At 37.0% G+C, this 26,345-nt stretch overlaps 1 protein-coding gene across 4 annotated transcripts in view; it reads left to right on the top strand.

The window, feature by feature from the left end:
* Positions 1-26,345, top strand: part of LOC139118329 (mediator of RNA polymerase II transcription subunit 14-like) — an 85,872-nt gene that overhangs the window by 22,450 nt on the left and 37,077 nt on the right. For 2 of the 4 annotated variants that reach the window (XM_070681590.1, XM_070681588.1), the window contains 16 exons: positions 3,534-3,663; positions 4,331-4,371; positions 4,859-4,975; positions 8,168-8,246; positions 10,075-10,118; positions 12,744-12,832; positions 14,850-15,000; positions 15,351-15,449; positions 16,118-16,160; positions 16,583-16,708; positions 18,201-18,279; positions 21,051-21,213; positions 21,478-21,679; positions 21,819-21,850; positions 22,299-22,436; positions 24,861-24,937. In XM_070681590.1, the coding sequence (XP_070537691.1) occupies positions 3,534-3,663; positions 4,331-4,371; positions 4,859-4,975; positions 8,168-8,246; positions 10,075-10,118; positions 12,744-12,832; positions 14,850-15,000; positions 15,351-15,449; positions 16,118-16,160; positions 16,583-16,708; positions 18,201-18,279; positions 21,051-21,213; positions 21,478-21,679; positions 21,819-21,850; positions 22,299-22,436; positions 24,861-24,937 (1,610 nt within the window). The remainder of the gene's footprint in view (positions 1-3,533; positions 3,664-4,330; positions 4,372-4,858; positions 4,976-8,167; positions 8,247-10,074; positions 10,119-12,743; positions 12,833-14,849; positions 15,001-15,350; positions 15,450-16,117; positions 16,161-16,582; positions 16,709-18,200; positions 18,280-21,050; positions 21,214-21,477; positions 21,680-21,818; positions 21,851-22,298; positions 22,437-24,860; positions 24,938-26,345) is intronic. The other 2 variants (XM_070681589.1, XM_070681592.1) reach the window with 2 other exon arrangements.

Genomic DNA, 26,345 nt, shown 5'->3' with positions numbered 1-26,345 from the left:
ATGTATGTATGTATGTATGTATGTATGTCCGTTTGTGAGGCGTCCGTCCACTCAAATATCTTGAGAACCGCAGTACTTACTGATTTGATATTTGTTGTGTAGATGAAAAATATGATTTTGAGAAACTATTTTTTTTAATTTTTGATATTGTTGAAAATAGGCAAATTAATGCCAAAAAAGGTGTTTTGGTAAAAAATCTTCTTCATAACCGCTGGTCAGACAGCTTTGTTATTTGGTATACAGGTCCCTAGGGTAACCCAACTTAGATTTGTTCAAATTGTGATGAAATATGCAAATGTGTATTTTTAAGGAATTTTTTGTCATTTTGGTCAAAATTTGACTTACATTGTATGTAATTCTTGTACTGTATAAACCCTATCAATTCACCCAGAAAAAATAATTAATATGATTTTAAATAATTGAATTAATTAGGAAATCATCAAAGCCAAATAATTTTAGTGTAGAATATCAGAAAGTTCAACTTTTTTGACAGTTCATAGTGAAATGCTTACCATCTTGGAGGATTAAAACATGTAAAGGCAACTTTCCTGAATCCCAACTTTGACATATTCTGAACCGTCATTTATTGTGCCTTGTATGTTATCTAAAAGAAATTGCTCAAAATAGTCAATAGAGATAGAGATAGAGAAAGTTCTAATTTCCATTTATGGTTGACTTGGTAAGGATAAAATAAAATTACTTTTTGAGGAAAAAAATAGAGTGGTCAATTAAAAGAGTGGTCAAAGTGATAGGGTTTTTATGGTAAAGCTGGGCTGTAAGATTCCTCATGTGCTATTTATAGCAATTATGCAATCTGTGTAAACAGTGCAATGAAAGTTACATGATTCCTCATAATGCTTTTGATGACCTTGAACTTCTTAAGTTTCAAACATTTGTCTCTTCAGTGTGCTTTCTCTGAGTATGTACAGTCTCAACTTATTCAACAGAACTCACTTACAATGTTAATCAAAGATATCCACCTTCTTCATCAATAATCAGGGTTCGCGGTAGAGGTCGCCACAGTCGCAAAATGCGACTAAAACTTGTTTGTGGCGAACAAAAACCCATCGGCAATCGCCACGATCTCAAAAGCGTGGCGACAGCTGATTTCTATAGTCGAAATTGATAAAACAGTCCAAATCTTAATGCTTTTCCACTGATATGCTAAAGACAACATAAAAAACTCTTTATTTAAAGCACTTACTTGAAATTGTAAAGGAAGACAAAATACAGAAAACAGTTACAATTACATTCTCACGATCTCGATCTCCATGAACTGGCATTCCGATCACGTTGATACTATTTAAAGATAGACAACCATAGCCAAAAGCAGCAAAACTCAGTGACGATTCCGAGCTTTATTGACACAGTATTTCATATCGGACACAGTATTTCATATCGGAGTATCAAATCAAACTGATTACACAATCCCTGGATCAGCGACGTTTTAGTGAAATTTCCACATTAATCATAACTTGAAAAAAGTAAACGTGAAACAAAGACGTCGTGTATGCTGTCGATCAACAGCATAGTGTGAACCGTAAACTAACTGGCATGGCATGTGCATTGACTGCACATAAAAGCAAGTCGACATTGCAATATCAAACGGTCTACATCTTGTGAAAACAACGACATAACAGTGAAAGTTGTAATAGTCACCGGTAAAAACTCTTTACTGATGAAAGGATAATAGCGTCAAACAAATGAAATTGCATATTTAGAGAAGGAAAACCAACGTCGCATCGTGGCCTTGAGTGAGAATAACAATGGCGGATGTGCGGAGTGGGACTATTCCATTTAGGTAATGGGGGTACGGAGGGACACAGATTCATGAAGGTACTGGCAAAACGTGCCATTTCCCTAACGATGCTGTCGCGAGAACTTCAATGTCTCATTGTTGTAACACCTTTTTAATAGTTTTGCTGATCGGAAAAGTAATTTTACTAACTTAATGATCTATTATACGCTCATCACCTTTCCGTATCGGGGTTTAACTAGGGTAGGCATGTAAAGTAAAGTGAAGTAAGCCTTTATTGAAATCCTATCCCAATTGGGGATCTTGATCATAAAGTGCAATACAGGTTTTGCAAAATCAACAACAAAAGAGTATATATAGATGAGGATGTAACATGTTCATCAATATTTTACTCTTTTTCATTTTTATTTTGGTCTGAGTTCAAACAATTTTCCCATATCACATAATCATGATAATGATGATTTGACTGTTCTTGAAAAATGTTTATAAGGTCTTGTGTGTCTCTGAATGTGTTTTTACAAATGTTTAGTTTACTTAAAGATCATGTCTACTTTCTGTGTAGCCTTTGCAGTGAAAAAAGAAATGAATAGTCTCATGTATCTCATATATATATATATATATATATATATATATATATATATATGTGTGTGTGTGTGTGTGTGTGTGTGTGTGTGTGTATTTATGAATGTATCACATCAAAAACTTCAAGACTGAAGCATGTTTCTACCAGTATTTAGTATGTGTGGCTAATGAAAGTTGCGTGTGGCTAATAAAATTAGGACCAAATTAGCCACACTGAGTAAGTGTGGCTACTAACTTGAAAATCCTACCGCTAACCCTGTCAATACATGTGTCACAAAAGGTATTCTCTACATAACACAGCAGAGCTCTGCAAACTGTTGAGTTGCTTGTTCTTCAAAAACGCTGGTCAGACAGCTTTAATGTTTGGTTTACATGTCCCTAGGATGACCTTAGTGAGATAATTTCATAGAGTCAGGAAATACTTAATTTTGTATCCATGTCTATAGTAGCTTCAGGGACTTTGGCCCTATGTTTCATCATTTCCACAGGACTCTTTGGAAAATCCATTAAAAACAGTTAAAAGTGACTTAAAATGATCACTTGGTATACATTTAATTTACAGATGCCAGGTTGTGTATTTCACATGCACTCAGGTCAGTAGGGAAGTGCGTCATTACTATTTTGGACTGTTAATTCTTATTTCTGAATTATTTAACTTTTTCCACATTGAACTATCTATCTTTAGGCAGTTTATACTGTAGCTTAGAATTTTTTGATTGATGTATTTAATCATCTTTTGGGTTCTTTGGGTCCATATCCCACCTCATGCCCCTACATCATCAACTATTTACCAACAACTCCATGCCAACAACCAATTACCTGACCTGGCCACACATTAGAGAAGGTACAGCGTCATTGACGGTATTTTTTAACATCTAGAGTCATTATGCAGACATGTTTGGCAGATGTGTTGAAGCAGCTCTATTTCAATCAATCATGGTTATACCTGTATGGACAGTGTACTGTGATTTACATACATGTCAATTTGTTTTGCAATATGGTCAATGTACCATGATCTACATGTGTGTCATTATGCAGCATGGTACAGGCCATATGTCAATTAGAAAAAAAACTACAACTAAGTCATTACCAAAAGGGATCAACATTTCCCATCAATGGTTGATCCATTTGGGGACTTTGTCATTGTGTTGATATAATAATTGATGCAGTGACTTCTCTTATTTTGTTGATTTAGGAAAAAATAATCCCACCTGACCCAATCACAGCTGATGAGAAGGCAGCAACATTGTCACGATTGAATCAAATCTTACAACATAGACTAGTTACCATAGATTTACCACCACAACTTGCAAATTTAACCATCAGTAAGTATATGAATTTTTTTGAAATTGTGGCAAAAATATACTTCAGTATTGCGACTTTTAGAGCATTTATATTGTGCATATTTTCACTTTTTCTTCTTTTGGGAACATGTGGAAATGCTCAGAATTAGTTCCGTCAACACTGGACATATATATATGCAATCCGTCAACACTGGACATATATATATGCAATGCCTTTTCTATTGTATACATTTTTAAAAAACTAGACTTCAGTCATGAAAAACAATGTAACTTGTGGGAGATTTGGCTGGTTCACCCAAAAAAAATTGTAAAAAATTGCTCACTACCCCTGTAGCTTTGCTTAAAATATCCCAGGAGTTTTTCAGTCTCTGGCCTCACCCGAAAAAGTATGGCATGACTCAATAAAGAGGCATTTTGACCCTTATACGGCCATTTGCCATCTTTGTAGCATGTATGTACATAGGTGTAGCATGGCTTGAGACAGAGATGTTTTCAAAATGTGATCAGAATATGATTTCGACTCGAAGGTAAAGAATTGCTGAATAATCGTATCCTTCTGTTGATGTACATTTGTGTACCATGCATTATTTCTTGAAGTAGTGAATGCAAAACTTACTGTTATATAAAACGATGCATTTCTCATGGACAATGGAGTCTACCAACCATCTAATCTACATTTATATTACAGAGGATGGAAGAGTCAAATTTCATGTTCCACATGAATTTGAGGTGAGAATATCAATCTTTATTACTCACTGAAAAATGATGTAAGGAAGCCAAGAAAATCATCTAATATTCAAATCAATACAGATAACACATTCTGATCAACCACAAGGATGTCACCATCTGTGTGTCTGGTGGAGAGACTTTTAATGAAACGCTCAGTAATCTTGCAGAGTATAAAGCTGCAATAAAATATTATGAGATGATTATCAAATGGACATAGAGGTACACCATTGTCACTCATTACCATCCAATACTAGTTCATTCTTTGTAGCATCCAGCATGATGTTTAATGGTTATCTGAGTTTCATTTCCACAACAGTGACTGAGTTCCTTCACATACTTATTTTCAAGGTCACTAACAAACAGAGTAACACAAGATATATCTGAGTATCATTTGTTGTTCAGGAAAAGCAAAGGTTTGTCTCAAGTAAATACAGGATTCTGTCATTTGATACTGGAATAGTATATGTTATACTGAATATCTACATAGGCAACATTGACGGTGATGGGTGATGACCCTACCATACCATGGAGGTTACTCAGTATTGAAGTGTTGGTACAAGATCCTGAGACTGGTGATGGCAAAGCGTTGGTACACAGTGTACAGGTAATGTTGTAATTGTAGTAAAATGAAATGTTGACAATTGAAGACACGATTAGTACTAGAGGAATTATCTCCATCTGCAGTGTTCAATCTAGGTTGTCAAAACGGGGCCACTGTGGCCCCACTCCTGTCCCAAGGGGGCCATTTAGAAAATCGGGGCCATCATCAGCACACATGTAAAACCCTTGAATTTTCTGCGGAAAATACTATTTATAGTTTATCAAGTCAAGGAAAGGAGAATACAAGAGATCACACCCCTGCAACCAACCAAGCCGCTGTGAAAAGTTGTCCCCATCCATATCCAACAGGCCCAACAATGGCAACAGCAAACTAACCTTTTAGTTTGATTCGATTGTTTATGAAACTTATGTGATGAATTATTGATATATATGTCAGACTTGAACAACTGTACAAATTGCTAAGGACTGTGATTTTGACAGTGGAGACAATCAAAGCTTAGTGTACCCGTAGGAATTCTCTGAGAGAAGTCCCAATTTGCATACATCGACAATTACTCATACACTGATTTAGTACGAGAGAGTAACCTGTGTGACCCAAATAAAGTGATCGATACATCACTTTTAAAATAACATGTATGTACTAGAAAATTTATGATCAATGGTTCTGACCAAAGGTTTTTACACAACGGATTTGTTCTATGCAAAGAGTCGGCTACTCTAGAAAACGAGATATGCCCGACCTAAAATGTTGCTGTTCAAAACAATCATCTGGATGCTTTCCTTGCAGTGTTCAACTTTTGTATGGATGGTAGACATCACAAACGCTTCAATTTAAGGGCCTGTCCCATCATCTTTATCTAAAACGGGTTCATCAACTATTGGTGTTAAAAATTCAAGTGGCAACTAGCCTTTCCCCAGTACATGGCTGCTACTGCCATAGTTTACATTCATTGGCCATATCACATGCACACGGCTCCAATGCACCATTGCCCATACATCAGTCCTTTCTACCCAGCTTCCTACACACCACCTTGTACGCTGTCCTGAGGTATGTAATCGTCTCAAAACGGACGAACTACGAGCAGACCTACGAGCTCGTACGAGCGAAGTACGAGTGACGTAATGTGCCGTACTTTCAAAGGACGAGTGACGTATGCAAGCTATAAGTTACACATGCCTTTTGACCTAATTTTTTATGAATACGCCTAGGACTATGTTGTATTCCATAGATGAAAGATTTTTGTTTATGTGAAAGGATTTTACGACAAACGAACGCTTAGACACATTTTCTGTGTATATTCGAAACTCGGAAGTAGGAGCGGGTGTGAACTTCGTATGATTATTTTTTTGGTCGTGAGAGCGGGTTCAGTGCAGTGCGGAGGAATACTAGGCTTTGACTTTCGGACGAGTCTGTACGTACGGGTCAAGACTGGAGACGACGCGACACTCTCTCACAGTGTACAATGAATAATATGAAGGATTTTATGAGTTGGCGGGTGTTTTTGTGGCACCCGTTTGTACCTCATGTTGTACAGTCTATTTGAAAATGACCTCTACTCAACAATGATTTTAAAGACTAACATTTTTCTGACCTCGCATTCAACTTCAAGTTTTGAAAAAGCACATTATCGGAACTACACTATTATTGGTGTGTATTGTTGAGAATACGGCCCCGCCTATTGAATAATGGTATAGTCAGGTCACTGTGGGGTCAATATTCCTGTTTGTCATCGCGGAACGTGCAGAGGCCATACAAGATATCGATGCTCGATACTTCTATATTCAATTCGTTCGTTCGCGCTCCTGAACAAAAAAAAAAAAAATCACTCAAAACCAACTCATCACATTCCAAACTTACCTAGCTACACTCAGTTCGGTAGATAAGTTCCAGGCATCAGTCGTAGTATAAATGTTGACGTCAATTTGTCGACGTCAATGAAGTCGGCGTCGACGTAATAATGTATTTTTACAAATATATTTATTTATTTGGCGTTAATTAGAGGAAAATCACATCAGAGGGTGGATGACGTATGTATTACAATATCGTGGGTAGGCTAAACTGGCCGTTTTGTTTATCGCTATTATTGCCTACTCCCACAACCGTACCTCCCCATCGTCTGTAACTTGCACGCGATGTTTGCACACGAACGAACGCCCAATGCCAGTCACTCAGACGTCGGTTTTCTTGCTACCCAAGTTGAAATATATGCAATTATGAATGTCATTTTTGAAAATTCACTAATGCATGCAATACCAATTATGATGAACCCACAATTTATTGTTGTTGAGATTTTGTCAACAGTGTTATTGCTGCAAAGTCGTAGTTGGGCCTACCCACGTGAAAGACGTTTTGAACTCGTTCCTGTACTTGCTATATTCAAGCTGAAATCAGTCAAGTCATTACTTGTTTATTTCGCACCCGTACTCAGAACCCCACTTTGACATTCTGTTTGGCATGTTTCTACGTTCATTTCGAATCCTATTTTGTCTTTTTTTTTCAACGCTCAGTTCGACGCTGTTTTTGTTTTTCCACGCTCAGCTTGACGCTCACTTTGTCGATTTTGGGACATGCATTACGTCACTCGTCCTTTGAAAGTACGGCACATTACGTCACTCGTACTTTGCTCGTACGAGCTCGTAGGTCTGCTCGTAGTTCGTCCGTTTTGAGACGATTAGATAAATGCTGTCTGTGTATTGAAATTACAAAGGTCGATAGGCAACTGAATCGTTTTACATGTCACACTGACTGAGGTGATGACAGTTACTCTCTTGCATCGCTAAGGGGAGCCCAACTTCACTGCATGAATGTATGTACTACGTAAACCTCTGCATGACCGACCCATTGAGAGAATGTTGTGCCCTCAGTGGCGCATCAAATTGTAACATGAGGGCCATTTGAGATTTATTGCGTGAATTACGCAATGGCGCATCCTAGAATTAGTACTGCATCTGTAGTATACTGATGATATTTATTTATGCTAAGATGTGCTATGGTCGTAAATTCTGAGCAATTAGAAAACCAGTTCAAATTTGTTCTTCTTTACACACAAAACTAGTATGAAAATCCCTTGCAATAAATAAAGGCATAAGGTCATAGTATAATAATAAAAATGCTACTCTTCAGAACCTATTCACAGGAGATGTACCACAAGGTTCTTTCTATATAACTCTCTATGTAGCTGTGTCACTGCAACATTTGCTTGCATGACCTGTTCTGTCTGTTTTTGCTTCACAGGTCAATTACATTCATCAGTTGATTCAGTCCCGACTGTTCGACGATGACAAACAGTTACTGGATTTGTATAATTGTTTACGTATCCTTTTATTATTAAAGTAAGATAAAAGTACAATTCACTGGCAACCTTTTTGGGGCAAACACTGACTTTTGTTGTCCATTGTTAACACTGTAGTCATTCTTTTGGCCCGGAAAATATTTTCAGCTTTAACAAAAAACCAAGCAAATCAGCCAAGGTCAATGATGGAAAATTGTTGAAGTTTTAAAAGCCAACATTGACTTTTGATGTGAAATTATTGACAGGAATAAATGCTTTGTATCGAAACAACTGAGCTATCATAAAATGGACAATTTACCTTTGAAATCAGCTGAGGAATCTACTGAGTAGATAGGATAGGATAGGATAGGATATTTAAATAATAACACATGAGAGCGAGGGCCATATCACGATTTATTGCCTGCCCAAGGGATGGTGGTCATGATCGAAATACTGATGATGCCCGAGCCGTAGGCGAGGGCATCATCAGTATTTCGATCATGACCACCTGCCCGAGGGCAGGCAAAAAATTGTGATATGGCCCTAGCTCTCATGTGTTATTATTTTTATTACACCGAACAAGCAAACATGCAAAGAAACAAAAGTACAGTACGCCTTCTGAGTCCGGACCTCAGCGTATAGCCTAAAGTTGTCAGTGCCGAGTCTAGGGTTGCCGCTAAAGTTTGCCGATCTCCTCGGTGGCGTATCCAAATTTGCTGCTTGCATAGTCGCTGAACACAGAAATTGCATTCCTTGTTGCCATTTTCGTTCGTTTGCTGTTTACTTGCATCAAAATATCGTCTAAGTGTGCCGGTGACAGCTCTGCATGACATTTCGCAGCCATAAGTTGCCAAATGCAAAGTACAACAAGCGAACGACAATTTGTTTTGCGCAGAAAGGATGCGCAGTAAGTAAAATGACGTCATCATGTAATATCAAATGCAGAGGGCATCATCACATTCGCAGACGGCATCATCACATTCGCAGAGGGCATCATCACGTTCTTTTACATGTCACGTGAGTCGTGTTTAACCAATGGCAGTGCACGCTGAATGAGTGAGGTGTAATAAATAATTTATATAGCACCTAGTATCCATCAGCAATGTTCACTGGCGCTTTACACTAGGTCACAGGTAAGCTCTCTTGAAGAAATGAGTCTTAAGCAGAGATCTGAAGGTGCAAATGTCCGGGGCTGATCGAAGAGGAGCTGGCAGTTTGTTCCATAGAATTGATGAGGAATAGGAGAAGGATCTGTCACCATATGATTTTAACCGAGTTCGTGGAACTTTAAGTTCGTGGAACTTTAAGTGTGGTTTGTAGACTTGATCGGAGAGATCTGCTAGGGGTGTTGACTTCAATGAGTTCAGCCAGGTATCAAGGAGCAAGTCCATGTATTGATTTATATGTGAGAAGTAGGATTTTGAACTGAATTCTGTAAGACACGGGGAGCAAGTGAAGTTCCTTCAAGATTGGTGTAATGTGATCCCTTTTCCTTGCTTTTGTGATGAGACGGGCAGCCGAGTTTTGTGCTCTTTGTAGTAATCTGATGTATGAGTCCGGTAAACCGTAGAGAAGGGAGTTGCGGTAGTCTAGCTTGGCAGAAAGAGTTGAATACATGAGAGTCAGATAAGTCTGTTCAGAGAGATATTTCCTGATGAATCCAATACGGCGAATAAGTAGATAGATGCTCTGACAGGTCTTAATTATGTGTTTCTTGAAATCGTGGCTACTGTCAAACAGGAATCCAATATTGCGTGCTGCGTCTGCCATTATAATCATACAAAGTGGTAAATTATATATTTCTATATTTGTAAATGAATATAGATGGCCTTCATAGCTTGTGTCTGTCATTCCTAAATGATACAAACAGATAGCTTTTGTCAGTCTCTACAGTTAGAAGTCCTGCACTCACAGGTAAGTTTTGCAGTCTATAGTATTAAAATAATAATAATAATATTAATAATAACAACTTGTGTTAATGAGGGCAACATGGTAAGTATTCACATCTCTTCCCTATGGCCCTTAAAAAGTAACACTATATAACTGCAATCAATACAACAGAAAACAGCAACATAAACAGTAAATCAATATATACAAAGTCAAAGCACATGTAAATTGTATCTAAAAATCACTTGGTAAAGAGATCATTGGCAGCCAGCAGCTGCATATCTGGTATTAACATTGTGAATATTTCTAGGATATATTAACCTGTCTCGGTATTGTATTTGTATTGTATAAAGGAGAGGAGATGTATATATTAGAGTTGCAATACAGAATTACTTGGGAAGGGGTAACCAATTAAGGGACCTTTAAAGAGTGGGTCCAGTCCGTCCGTCTGTCCGTCCGCAGCCGTTTCTCAGACATTGCTGAACCAATTTTGTTCAAACTTGGCACAAAGGCATAGCAATATGACCTACAGATGCACATTGATTTTATATCAATATTTTGCGATACGATTCAATATGGCCGCAAGGTGGCCATATTTTTGTGATTTTTCATGTGTTTGAATCATAACTCAAACATCCTTGAACCGATTCTGTTCAAACTTGGCACAAAGGCATAACACTATGGCCTTCATATGCATGTAGAATTATATTGCGATATGATCCAATATGGGCGTGAGGCGGCCATTTTGTTTGTGATTTTTCGTGTTTTTGAACCATAACTCAAACATCCTTGAACTGATTCTGTTCAAACTTGGCACAAAGGCATAACACTATGGCCAACATATATGCATGTAGAATTACATTGCGCTATGATCCAATATGGGCATGAGGCGGCCATTTTTGCGATTTTTCGTGTTTTTGAACCATAACTCAAACATCCTTGAACCAATTCTGTTCAAACTTGGCACAAAGGCACAGCACTATGACCTACAGATGCACAGGTCCCTAGGGATGACCTATCTTAGATTGTTCACATCGTGATGAAATATGCAAATTTGTATTTTTAAGGAATTTTTTTGTCATTTTTGGTCAAAAAAGTTATTTCATCAAAACAGCTTGTTTGACAGCTTTGATATTTGGTCTAACCCTTTTCCTGCCAGACAGTATCACTTCCCCATCAGCCAAGTCAGTAAAAAGCGGTATTGAGCCAAAATATGCCGTATTTTCACCCACTTGGCTTGGTATGTTATAGCATCTTTAGTCCAAAAAACTCAAGTTTACAGTATTTATGTTTTCAACAGCCTTCAAATGTATAGTATTATGTTCAGAATATACCATATGGAATATGTTGTGTTTCATTAATTTTCACCATCTTGACCTGATGGTGAAATATGGACTTGGTAGGAAAAGGGATACAGGTCCCTAGGGATGACCTGACTTAGATTTGTTCACATTGTGATGAAATATGCAAATTTGTTTTTTTAAGGAATTTTTGGTCATTTTTTGTCAAAAAAGTTAGTTCATCAAAACTGTTTGTCTGACAGCTTTGATATTTGGTACACAGGTTTGTAGTGATGAACTGAAGTTGATATATTAAAATTATGATGAAATCTGCAATGTTGTAATTTTGAGGCAATTTTTGCCATTTTTAGCTCATATTTGGTTTTGTATATAAATACCAAAAAGAGCTTATATGATGAGTCGGTGGTGTCTGTATGTCTGTATATTTGTGGGTATGTATGTGCGGATGTATGTGTCACACACAAAGGCTCCCATACCGCCAAAGCTACCATCTCAGTATTTGGTGTACAGGTAGATGCAGGGGTTGAGATGTGAATTTGTTCAACTGAACATGTCAGTGTCAAAAATGTGCAAATGAGGTAAGAAACAGGGAAATCCTGTAAATGTGCAGGAGTGATGGCCAGTGTCTGAAACAGTCTTGAGTCATTTCCTGTCATTGTTTATGAACTGTTACATATTAACAGACCAGCTCAAACCATAGACAGTAGAGGGGGGAAGACTGTCTATGGTCCAACTAAGAGGGACTAACTGTTTCTGCTATGCATGTTGCTAAAGTTGACCTCCAGTACCTAAAGTTTCAGACCTTATTTACTTTTGTCATTCTTTTTTTTCTGGTTTAAATATTTCTTGTTGTTTTTCTGGTTGTACTGTGCAGAAATCATTGTCATAACATCAACGTAGAATTTTCCTGCACTGAACAGATAGAAACAATATTTATTGTTGATCTTTGGTACCCATACTGGTATATACCAATCTGATCAAATTTGAGCGACACCGTATAATTGCGGTATTTTTGATCAAAAAATTTGTCTCTCAAAAACTGCTCATCTGATAGCTTTGATATTTGGTACACAGTTTTGTAGGTGTTATGCATCAAAATAATGATGAAATCTGCAAGTTTCTATTTTTCGGGCAATTTTTGCCATTTTTATAGGCATAGACGGCAGTTTTCTATGCTAGCTATTGATGAGTGTCTGTGTTTATAGGGGGCTCTGTAAGTATGAGCGATACTGAAACAGTTCTCCTGCCATAAGAATACATTGTATTGCCAAAGGACCTCAGGTGTTATGTCTTCTGTACCATCTATAGTAGCTTCAGGGACATTGGCTCCATGTTTTAATCTTTCCTTCAGGCTCAAAGACTGATCAGAGAAAGATGGGGTGAACATTTAATGATAAGCAAGTACACCGCTGGACAAAATCTAACTCTTGACTATTGGAGGTATGATTTTTTGCAACACATTTCATTTATTGCCAACATAGGTAATGATTCCTGGAATGTTTTGAGTGTGTCTGTTTTGAGTCTATCTATGTTTTGTGTCCATATTGTGTTACGACTTGTTTCCTTCACTTATTGGTATTGTTACCAGATCATATTATTTATCACAAGAAACAGAAAAAAACGCAGCCATTGACATTTTTTTACAGACAAAACATACAGACAATGTAGCAAATGTCATGACATCTTTTTCTATCAAAAAAGACGTGCTGGCGTTACCAGGACTTACTTTTTTTAACATGTTAATTTCATCATGGATGGGTTAGACAAATATATCCATGTCTTGAACAAAAAAAACGGAAAAAAGTTTAATTTCAATACTAGTATTATCAATGATTTTATCCAACTCACAAACTGAAGCAAGGGTTTTTCATATTTAGGAAAAACAACTGATACCAAACAAGGCTAGTGCCTATGCAAAAACACTACAGATAGTCGCTGGTGTGTGTGTGGAGGGGCAGAGGAGTCAGTCACACAGTCGATGACAGTGTGATCGCTGTCGTCGAAATTTCATGTGGATGTTTATAATAGACATACTGTGATGAAGGTGGCATCGAATAATATAGAAGGCAATACGATGGCAGCAATATGATTTTGAGCTGCTTAATGTGGTGTTTGTTCGTTTGATGCTGTCTCAGTCTCACTTAAGATACCACCTCGATTAACCAAGGAAGTTTGTGTAGATGCAGACGCACAAAACGTGATACCGTGCCGTTCAAGCTCATGTGCAGTATTTTTTGTTTTATTCTCAACTTATCATGAGGAACTTTTTGATATAATGAGAATACAAATTGACGTTTAGTTTGGTGTTCTGTCTGAAAAAAAACCAGTGGCTGCAATCATATAATTACATAATTAGTATCATACTCAGTGTTCACACTAACTCTCACCCACTCACAAAATGCGATAAAAACTTGAATGTGGCAAAAATTCTATTAAATGATTCGCTATGCTTCTGTATATTAAAATTTTGACATGAAATTTAGTTTTACCAGCCAAAGCTACCAGTTTTGCCAATTGATCGAAGCGAGTAACACTCCCTGGTTGAAACCGAGGCAAGTTGGAAGCAATGCCTGTCTGAGGGCGTATTGGCCACAGTCACTTATTGTTCCATACACGATGGCTGCTGCTGTGTGGTATGCATTATGTATACCACACAGCAGCTGTCATGTATCGAATCACAAGTGACTGTGGTACTGACACATTGGATGTATTCGCTTTGTACATGTCCACGGAGGCGTCATTGGCATGAGCTTCCTGGCGTAGAAGTCCACAATGGATTTAAATCAGGGCAAACCGTCACGTTTAATGAAGCAGACTGAGCTTGCAGCATTCTTTGGGTTGAGCAATTCTCCAACAGAAGTAGCGCTAGTGGGAGAGTCTACTGGTGAGAAACGGAAGGCTAGCGTGGATTGCACTGATCACAAATGGGCCTTACTTTGTTGTGTTAGTGGATATGAGGCAGAGATACACGAAGGCATTGGACTGCTATTCAATGTAAATGAAAAGTGTTTTGAGGTCACAATGCCATTGACCATGATCCCACTGAGGGTGTGGCATAAGTGTAGCAAAATTACCGATACACATTGTACATAGAAATATACAAAATTAACACTTGCGCATACTTTAAAGTTGCAATTCTGTTGCGAGTGTAACAATATTGCCCACCCGACGTTATGTAGTCAGCAGAAACTGGTTGATTTCACCAGACCTTTAAAAGTTGCAGCTTCAACTCTATGAGGAAAACAAAATTTTGGTTTTCACAAAAAAGCCAATGAAATCATTTCTTACTCCATGAGCTTCAAAATGAGCCCCATACAAGTAGTAGACCAAAAACTTAAATGTTTGACAGTCCGATTGTCTGTCCCCATGGTGCATTTTATCTAACAAGACAAAACTTTGCAATGAAAAGAGATCTGAATCAGTGAATATGACATTGATTTCATGACTTGTCTTTCAGAGCTCAGAATTATCATGCAGATAAATTTAAGAGAGAGACTTACACATTGACAGTGTGTATAGATCAACATGATAGTTGTAAGCCATTGCAAGTACAACATCATCCTGTGATGAGCAGCGATGAGTCAAAACTAGCTGACCAAGCCATCAAGGTAAAGCAATCTAGTCAAATTCAATATTCACCAGTGACTGTGCTTAGCTTGAGTTCTAAAAATACATATGTTGGTACAGCCTGTGATACCTTAGCAGCATTCTGTAGTCTGTAGTCTGTCTTACCAATTACTCTCATTATCCTAGTAACTTTTTACAATGTGACAGACTGGTGGATTGCTTCCTTCCTACATACTCTTCAGTGGTGTATCAAAATTTGACATGATGTAGTGGACCAGTGTGCATCAATGATTGACTCGTTTGGTAACGACATTATTTAACAAGGAATTGTTTGGTTGTTGTATATTTAAGTACTTATATATTAATGTTGGTTGTTTGTGACATGCTGTAGTGGATGTCATATGTCATACATCTCTTGCAGTGTGATCAATTATCCATAGAGAAGTTACTTGTCCAAACAGTTCAAGTCAGGTCAAAGGTCAAACTTCAGGTAAGAATTATGGAGCGTATGAATTACAAAGTAATGTCAAGTTTGTGTCAGCCTTTTAATTATACTTTCATTCTTCAATTCATTTACATTCAGTTTGTTGCTCTTGACAGCTGGTCATATGTTATCATAAAAACTTTATGATGTGGAATACTTCCTGCATGTTAATCGGCCTCTTGTTTTACATTATTTTTACTTTAGCTGATAGATATTGAATCAAACTGGCTAATGAAAACCTTCAAATATTGACATAATGTGACAATTGATAAATACCATGTTCAATTTATTTATTGAAACAATGGATTTACCATCCATTCTATGAAGAAGCTATATTTATAAAATTTTATGTGATTATAACTATATTGGTTTGCCAATGAATGACATAGTACTGTTTTGACTATAAATATTGAGATATCTTCCTGTGCAATAATATCAGGGAAGGGAATTTTGTATGTTTGTTTGATTTGTACAAAAGGCCATCACAGAAAATTGATTTCCTTCCCTCATGATATAGTTGCTGAAATTATCAGTGACTGTTGTGTAACATTTTTCACATCAGAGATGTAGTCCTGGCAGCACATTAGAAAGCCAGTGTATGCATGCTGGCGTGATTGAAATCAATGATTTCCATATTAATTCTAGCTCTTTATCTTTTCTGTTTTCTCTTGTAGGAATTAAAATCAGTTTTTGAGACTGATTTGTCAGAACTCATAGGTAAAGTACTTATTGACCAAAGGCAAAGTGAAACTATAAGTTGAATGTGCTCTTTGTTTTATCTTCAATTTGAATTACACCTTTTCCAGTTTTTGTCTTGAAAGCTTATAAAGGCTTCCATTAAAGTTCAGTTTCTAAATCTTCAGAAATCCCTGATGGCATTCTTTCTTGTTTGTTTACTCAAGCTTATAGCAGTGAAGAGGTCGTCTAGGCTGAGGATAAAATATAAAGTGACAGTGATTTAAATCAGTGAATGATATCAGTATGAAGCTTGCCAAAGTAAACTAATTCAATGTTCTACTTTTACTTTATATGTACTGGTCAATGAAACTCTATACTGCTGCAGTACATGGAAATCTTACCCATAGTAGTGCTATCAATAAGCCGTATTGTTTCATCTTCTATGGTTTATACATAAACAGTGTATCTAGATGGCAAGACACCAGTGCTAACAATTGCTGTTCTCCAACCATGTGCAAGATCTGAGATGCTGTGCATTTCATTGGATTTACAAACTGGTACACTGCAACCAAGTCTACCTTATTGTGGTAAGTTTTTAATAGTTCACTAATTGTCTCACAAAATATTAAAGATTTGCAGCAAGTGCATCTCTTTGTCGGAAACCGTTACAAATATGCTCCAACATTTTTTCAAATTTCTTAATTTTAGGTATATCACTAACATCAGTGGTTATGTTTTTTGGTTTGTATATTAACTAGATGAAGTTTTACTGATATATAGAGAATTGTGTAGGTGCATAAGATGAAGTTTTACTGATATATAGAGAATTGTGTAGGTGCATAAGATGAAGTTTTATTGATATATAGAGAATTGTGTAGGTGCATAAGATGAAGTTTTACTGATATATAGAGAATTGTGTAGGTGCATAAGATGAAGTTTTACTGATATATAGAGAATTGTGTAGGTGCATAAGATGAAGTTTTACTGATATATAGAGAATTGTGTAGGTGCATAAGATGAAGTTTTATTGATATATAGAGAATTGTGTAGGTGCATAAGATGAAGTTTTACTGATATATAGAGAATTGTTTAGGTGCATAAGATGAAGTTTTACTGATATATAGAGAATTGTGTAGGTGCATAAGATGAAGTTTTACTGATATATAGAGAATTGTGTAGGTGCATAAGATGAAGTTTTACTGATATATAGAGAATTGTGTAGTGCATAAGATGAAGTTTTATTGATATATAGAGAATTGTGTAGGTGCATAAGATGAAGTTTTACTGATATATAGAGAATTGTTTAGGTGCATAAGATGAAGTTTTACTGATATATAGAGAATGTGTAGGTGCATAAGATGAAGTTTTACTGATATATAGAGAATTGTGTAGGTGCATAAGATGAAGTTTTACTGATATATAGAGAATTGTGTAGGTGCATAAGATGAAGTTTTACTGATATATAGAGAATTGTGTAGGTGCATAAGATGAAGTTTTACTGATATATAGAGAATTGTGTAGGTGCATAAGATGAAGTTTTACTGATATATAGAGAATTGTGTAGGTGCATAAGATGAAGTTTTATTGATATATAGAGAATTGTGTAGGTGCATAAGATGAAGTTTTACTGATATATAAAGAATTGTTTAGGTGCATAAGATGAAGTTTTACTGATATATAGAGAATTGTGTAGGTGCATAAGATGAAGTTTTACTGATATATAGAGAATTGTGTAGGTGCATAAGATGAAGTTTTACTGATATATAGAGAATTGTGTAGGTGCATAAGATGAAGTTTTACTGATATATAGAGAATTGTGTAGGTGCATAAGATGAAGTTTTACTGATATATAGAGAATTGTGTAGGTGCATAAGATGAAGTTTTACTGATATATAGAGAATTGTGTAGGTGCATAAAAACACAGTCCCACTTCCCTGTGATGCAACTATGGTTTATAACAGAATCAACAGGATCACAAACAAGAAAGAGACAATATTACAGTTTAGTTATAAATTCAGATATGAATTAACGTACTGTGTACATCTGACCACAGTTTTCTTATCTTACTTGATTTGATAGAAGGAGCTTTATTAGAAGATTTAGAACAGTCATTGAATACAGATTTGTCACACCTGGATGAACTCATCATAAAGATAAGGTAAAATATAGATATCTTTTGTAGCAAATTTGTTGTGCCATAAATGTTGCTATTTCGCAGCTGTAGTTTCTCATTTACCAAGAATAGAGTAAATTAGACCAGTACATTGTGGCCAAACAAGGCACTTTGTACTCATAGTAGACAACCACTGTGATCCTGTACTCATAGTGGACAGCCACTGTGGTCCTATACTCATAGTGGACAGCCACTGTGGTCCTATACTCATAGTGGACAGCCACTGTGGTCCTATACTCATAGTGGACAGCCACTGTGGTCCTATACTCATGGTAGACAGCCACTGTGGTCCTATACTCATAGTGGACAGCTACTGTGGTCCTATACTCACAGTGGACAGCCACTGTGGTCCTATACTCATGGTGGACAGCCACTGTGGTCCTATACTCTGTGGTCCTGTACTCATAGTGGACAGCCACTGTGGTCCTATACTCATGGTAGACAGCCACTGTGGTCCTATACTCATGGTAGACAGCCACTGTGGTCCTATACTCATAGTGGACAGCCACTGTGGTCCTATACTCATAGTGGACAGCCACTGTGGTCCTATACTCATAGTGGACAGCCACTGTGGTCCTATACTCATAGTGGACAGCCACTGTGGTCCTATACTCATAGTGGACAGCCACTGTGGTCCTATACTCATAGTGGACAGCCACTGTGGTCCTATACTCATGGTGGACAGCCACTGTGGTCCTATACTCATGGTGGACAGCCACTGTGGTCCTATACTCATGGTGGACAGCCACTGTGGTCCTATACTCATAGTGGACAGCCACTGTGGTCCTATACTCATGGTGGACAGCCACTGTGGTCCTATACTCATAGTGGACAGCCACTGTGGTCCTATACTCATAGTGGACAGCCACTGTGGTCCTATACTCATAGTGGACAGCCACTGTGGTCCTATACTCATAGTGGACAGCCACTGTGGTCCTATACTCATAGTGGACAGCCACTGTGGTCCTATACTCATAGTGGACAGCCACTGTGGTCCTATACTCATAGTGGACAGTCACTGTGGTCCTATACTCATGGTAGACAGCCACTGTAGTCCTATAATCATGGTAGACAGCCACTGTGGGCATCTTCTCTGGTAGACAGCCACTGTGGTCCTATACTCATAGTGGACAGCTGCTGTAGTATATCGCATGTTTTGTGCTTTCTTTGTCTGTGATTAACTTTGATTAAATTACCCAAAACTTCAAAAATTTAATTTCAATTGATCACTGAATTAGAAACTGGTCATCAAAATGGACTACTGTCTAAAAATTGAAAGTTCAAATTCTTTGCAAACACAATAGCACTTTTACTTCACAAGTGAAATAGGAATACATCTTTTTGTTTGCTTCATTGGAGCAACATTGTGCACTTGGTGGTATTTTCTTTATAGCCGCACTTTTCAATCCCAGGTTCTTGCATTAGTGGAGTTCTCCTCCCAGTCAAACGCTTGGCCAGTACAATGTTTGATTTCTATAACACTGATTACACAAACTGATCTCAGCCTTTTGTCACATTTTGCTAATGCTGCAAACAGAGTTTATGCAAGCTTTTGATTGACGGTCGGTTCAAATCGCCAACGGTCATTGATTCCCCACCACAAACGCTTGAATTTCCTAAAAAATTGTCTTCCAGTTGCGTTAGACTTTGAATATAACCACCGAGTATAACCGAGTTCGATCGGCAGCAACTTCATGCTGACCGCTTGGCAGTCTGTCTGTGTTTTTGCGGCCGGGAAAACTAAAAAGTTGTATTTTCTGGAGCGTGTGCCTGCGTGTTGCCTGTTTGGTGTCCACTTACACAATGAACACCACCATAACTTGGCGTCCTTTCAAAGGGAGGCTCCACCTTTAAATTGCTGTGAGAATTAATTTTTATTGCCAATGTTATTATTAATTATGGTTTTGCCAAAAAACGACTCGCACCCATCCTGTGAACTCTCTATAATATCACAGCACAGCTATATCAACCACTAGACTATTTGTTGAAACATCTATTTCCATGGCTTTTATCTACCTACTGCTATGCTAAGTGAATTAATATTGGAGGTGTTTTGAGTTCAAGCCCTTAAAAAGTAATGTATCCAGTAAGACTTTCAAATTTGATGACACTTACTATACATGTTTGTTCATACAGAGAACTACTGACACTGAACAGTACTGAGCAGTATCAAATTATTGCTTTAATGAATCTTCCTCAAAGAAACCGCTTGTCAAATAGGTCTTTAACATTTTTAGATTGTTTATCCAGCTGCCAGTATAAGTGTCCACCTAGTGAGAGAGACAGATGGCAAAGACACTATAAGCATAGATGGCAGTTTTTTATGCTGGCTATTGATGAATGTCTGTGTATATAGGGGGGTCTACAAGTATGGGCCATACTGAAACAATCCTTCTGCTATGAGAATATTGTCTAGGACCTGTATACTCACTGTATCTGGTGTAATGCTATGTACATATTCCATACCATCCATGTCTATAGTAGCTACAGGGACATTGGCCTCATTTTAACCCTTAGAGCGCCAAGGTCAACTTTTGTCACATTCACAAAATATACCACAGTCAATTTTTTCAGATTTTTGCTAGAATTTTGCTAAAACATTGTAGTCAATTGAATATGGTGTCAATTTGGTCCAAAATTAGCAAAAAATTACAGAAAAATTTATAAAAATTTGAAAAATGTTGCACTATAATTTTGGTGGGAAAAAATTACAGCACTCAAATTGTTAAGTGTTTAGGTTTGGTTTTTTTTTTTAGGTTCAGACTTGGTTTGGAGAGATGTTATCGTACTATCAGTTCACTGCCATGCCATTGGACAAAGAAACTGCCATTGTTACCTGTCAGTGAAGATCACCCACTGATGAAACTGTCAGAAAACAAAGTTTACATTCAGTTCACAAGATATCCCAACTACTATTTGGTGAGTTTGCCCTTTTAGTTGTTTTGGATGCTTTGTAAAACAGCAGGAATGTGTCTGGTCATTTAGAATGGTCCCTTGGTCCATGGCAATAATAGAGCCATTCATCTGTTTGTCAAAGTCCCAACAATTTCAAATTTACACCAAAATTTAAAATTGGCAAGGAGATTAATAAATTCTTTTTCTGGCAGGTTTTGTAATTACTTTTGACACTTCTGTGAGACTGTGATATCAAGGCTTGGTTGTCCCTGTATTTTATCTTATTAGCTTGTTGAACTTCAGCAGAGTGGAGGGCATGCAGAACTCTACTATAAATATCACTTACTGTTTGTGAGGCAAGCCACATACCAAGAATCCACAGCTGTATCACATATAGATACAGATACATCAGAACATTACCTGCAACCTATCAGTTTGATACCAGTCAATCCACACAGTACCACACATGGACCTGATACATACTTACATGGTAGGTACAAATACATAAGTTTAGCTAATTCTGTCCGTACTATCCACCAATCCATTGATTTCATTTACATCTTGCTTATAACAAGCTTCAATCAAGGTGAGTGTTTGATGAAACAATACCGTTTTCTTTTTCATTTCAGACAATAACATCATATCTGGTCGGAAAAGAAAGGTAAGCTGAGTTTGTCAAATAGCATTTCCATTCTACAGAAAGACAGCTTTATACCAATGGCAAAGTTGACAGTGCTATCAATGAGAAATCTGATTTCAGCAATCATTTTACAAGATAGTCAAGTTTGAATTTAAAACAGGCTATGTGCCTTACAATCTCTATTCTATGATACACATCAATAGAACAAATTACTAAAAAACTTTGGAGTAAGATTTCAAATGTTGAAATACTGCTGCTGTAACAAGATACTGCCTTCCATTTTATAGCTTTTGGTAGAGCCCCAGTACTTATAATTTTTCAGTACAGTTTTGGAAACTCTAAAATATCGTTTATGTTTTCAGGCATACATCTACCTTGTCATATGAAAGCTGACATTTTTGAAAATTGCAAATCTATTTACATCGTTTATCTATATTTTCTCTGAAGTAAGTTTTTGTCCTTATTTCAGCATACTGCCCACGGACTGTCAGAGCGATTATCAAAGTTACTGCGTAGTTCAGATGATATCCCATATTTCCTACCAGAATTAGCTCATACAGTTGCTATGTGTGATGCTAGGATTCCATTTATTGGCCTATGTGATGAGGTAATTTCAAGCTTCATATTTTGGAAAAATTGTAGTTGTTTATTCATTCAAAGCCAGTACTGTACCTTACAATTATTACAGAAAACATTTCAGTACAACTATCATAGTAACTTACTTGGCAACATCTACCCAGGAGGTTGTGTATATTGAGTTATATTGGTGGTGTGCCTCTCTAAGGAATGTGCTCATCCATCAGTCAACAAGCAAATGCTCAAATGAATATACGTTGTCTTAAAGAGAAAGGTTATTGTATCAAGAATTCAGTTCTGTTTGTCTGTGTTCACTGATTGACACCAATGCTGTTTGTCTGTGTTCACTGATTGACACCAACTCTGTGTCTGTGTTCACTGATTGACACCAGCTCTGTGTCTGTGTTCACTGATTGACACCAACTCTGTTTGACACCAACTCTGTTTGTCTGTGTTCACTGATTGACACCAACGCTGTTTGTCTGTGTTCACTGATTGACACCAAACTCTGTTTGTCAGTGTTCACTGATTGACACCAACTCTGTTTGTCTGTGTTCACTGATTGACACCAACTCTAACTAGCTATTATAGACTATAGTCTATAAAAGATATTGGGATGAGTATCCGTCCGGCGTCAGTCTGTATATATGTATGAATGTCCGTCCACTCAAATATCTTGAGAACCGCAGTACTTACTGATTTGATATTTGTTGTGTAGATGAAAAATGTGATTTTGAGAAACTGTTTTTTTATATTGTGATATTGTTGAAAATATGCAAATTAGCGCCAAAAAAGGTGTTTTTGGTAAAAAATCTTCTTCTTTATAACTGCTGGTCAGACAGCTTTGTTATTTGGTATACAGGTCCCTAGGGATAACCCAACTTAGATTTGTTCAAATTGTGATGAAATATGCAAATCTGTATTTTGAAGGAAATTTTTTGTCATTTTTGGTCAAAACTTTATTTTATCAAAACCACTCACCTGACAGCTTTGATATTAAGTATACAGGTTTCTACAGATAAACTAAATATGATATATTGAATATATGATGAAATCTGCAATTTTGTATTTTTGGTGTAATTTTTGCCATTTTTGGTCAAAAAATGTGTTTCTCAAAAACTACTTGTCTGATGCCTTTGATATTTGGTATACAGGTTCCTAGGGGTTGTTTCAGTGTGATGTATTGAAATTTGATGACATCTTTAATTTTTGTATTTTTGGGTCAATTTTTGCCATTTTTGGTCAAAATATTTGTTCCTCAAAAGTTACTCATCTGATCGCATTGATATTTGGTATATACAGGTCCCTAGGCTTTATCTTCATATAATATATTGAAACTATCATGAAATCTTCAATTTTGTATTTTTTGCAGCTAATTTTGCCATTTTTGGTCAGGCAATCCTGAAATGAGCTATCAAAGATATCCACCTTCTTCATCAATACATGTGTCTCAAAAAGCTATTCTCTACATAACACAGCAGAGCTCTATCGACAGTTGGATCACAGTTTTTTCAAAACTGCTGGTCAGACAGCTTTAATATGTGGTTTACAAGTCCCTAGGATGACCTTAGTGAGATAATTTCATACAGTCAGGAAATACTTAATTTTGTATCCATGTCTATAGTAGCTTCAGGGACTTTGGCCCTATGTTATTGAAAATATGCAAATTAGCTAAGAAAGCCATTTCTGGTAAAAAATCTTCTTCTTCATAATTGCTGATCAGACAGCTTTGATATTTGGCATGCAGGTCCCTTGGAATGACCTTATTTTGGTTTGTTCAAATATGCAAATTTGTATTTTTAAGCTTTTTTTTTTCTTTTTTAGTCAAAAAAAAAAAAATTTTTCAAAACCCCTTGTCAGACAGCTTTGATATTTGGCATATAGGTCCCTAGGGATGACCTATTTCAGATTTGTTCAAATTGTGTAGAAATATGCAAATTTGAATTATTAAGAAATTTTTGTCAATTTTGGTCAAAAATTTGTTTCTCAAAAACCACTTGTCTTATAGCTTTGATATTGGGCGTACATGGATGATCCAAATATTATATATTCAAATTATGATGAAATCTACAATTTTGCAATTTTTGGTCAAAAAATTGTTTCTCAAAAATTACTCAACCAATAGATTTTGATATTTGATATACAGGTTCCTATGGATAAGCTTAATGTGATTTATTGAAATTGTGATGGAATCTGCAATTTTGTATTTTGGGAGCAATTTTTGCCATTTTTGGTTAAAAAATTTGTCTCTCAAAAACTTCTTGTCTGATAGCTTTGATATTTGGTATACAGTTTCCTAGGGTTTATAGTAATGTGATATATTGAAATAATGATAGAATCATTAATTTTGTATTTTTACAGCTATTTTTGCATGCTTCCTTGACATTGGCTGGCTATTATCATATATAATTATTGAATATGGTATCTAAAATACATGTATAATTTTATTTTTCAGTTGGCATTATTTAATTTGTGTCATCAAGGAGTACAAGTAGAGGGAGAAGGTCTTGGACTTTGTGTCAAAATTGTCAAGTAAGCTTATTTTATTTATTTATGTGTTTTACAGTGTCTTTTTACAGATTAAGGGTGATCAATTAATTGCCTTTACGTTCTAAGACAAGTATTGAAGCCTTCCAATTAATGAACTCTCTGCAGAAAAAATGAACTCGTAACCCCATCAAAGTATATATTTTGTGGAAGCCAGATATTGGCAAATACTGTGTTTTGTATTATTAGGCAGCTGTTTACATAAGGACCATGTGACAGTCAATTTGAATAACTTCATGAAAATCCGTTTTTACATTTCCCTGTGGCAATGCTCAAAATTAGCACGATAAAAAGATGTCTTGCCAATCTTCCAAAGTGTGTCTGTGATTTTATAAAATGTGTTCTATGAAATTGGTCTTAGGGATCCCTGGTAATTTTTGAGCAGAGTTCTGACGACACCCCCCCCCACCCCACCCCACCCCCAGACACCCCTGGTTAAACAATAAGTTACATTCTTAAAACATTAATGAATGATTTTAGTGGTATAATTAGTGAGGACATTGTATAGTTGCAATACTTGACCAGTAAAATGTGTTGTATGACATTTTTCAGTAGTTTTCTTTGTATACATCCCAAAAGGGATTCTCTGTGCCATTTGTCCAATTTCAATTGATGGCAGGTAATTCTAAGTTTCTGATGGTTGCTTCCTCTATGCGCTCATCTTGTTGCAAACTTCATGTGTAACTGGAAAAGTGTTTTGTCCCCGTACCATGTTAACTGAAGAAAGTACATACGGGATTCAAATTTCATATCATGGAAGGAGGAGTTAGATAAGGCTACATTGAGGGTCAGCCAACCAGTATCTGACAACAATCACCCAGAGTTTCAGATTGGAGTGCTCTGTCCTCACTTCCCACATCCAGTTTCAGATTGGAGTGCTCTGTCCTCACTTCCCACATCCAGTTTCAGATTGGAGTGCTCTGTCCTCACTTCCCACATCCAGTTTCAGATTGGAGTGCTCTGTCCTCACTTCCCACATCCAGTTTCAGATTGGAGTGTTCTGTCCTCACTTCCCACATCCAGTTTCAGATTGGAGTGCTCTGTCCTCACTTCCCACATCCAGTTTCAGATTGGAGTGTTCTGTCCTCACTTCCCACATCCAGTTTCAGATTGGAGTGCTCTGTCCTCACTTCCCACATCCAGTTTCAGATTGGAGTGTTCTGTCCTCACTTCCCACATCCAGTTTCAGATTGGAGTGCTCTGTCCTCACTTCCCACATCCAGTTTCAGATTGGAGTGCTCTGTCCTCACTTCCCACATCCAGTTTCAGATTGGAGTGTTCTGTCCTCACTTCCCACATCCAGTTTCAGATTGGAGTGCTCTGTCCTCACTTCCCACATCCAGTTTCAGATTGGAGTGTTCTGTCCTCACTTCCCACATCCAGTTTCAGATTG

This window comes from Ptychodera flava, chromosome 19 (genome assembly GCF_041260155.1).
Source record: "Ptychodera flava strain L36383 chromosome 19, AS_Pfla_20210202, whole genome shotgun sequence".
NCBI lineage: Eukaryota > Metazoa > Hemichordata > Enteropneusta > Ptychoderidae > Ptychodera > Ptychodera flava.
This window is presented reverse-complemented; position numbering and strand designations above follow the sequence as displayed.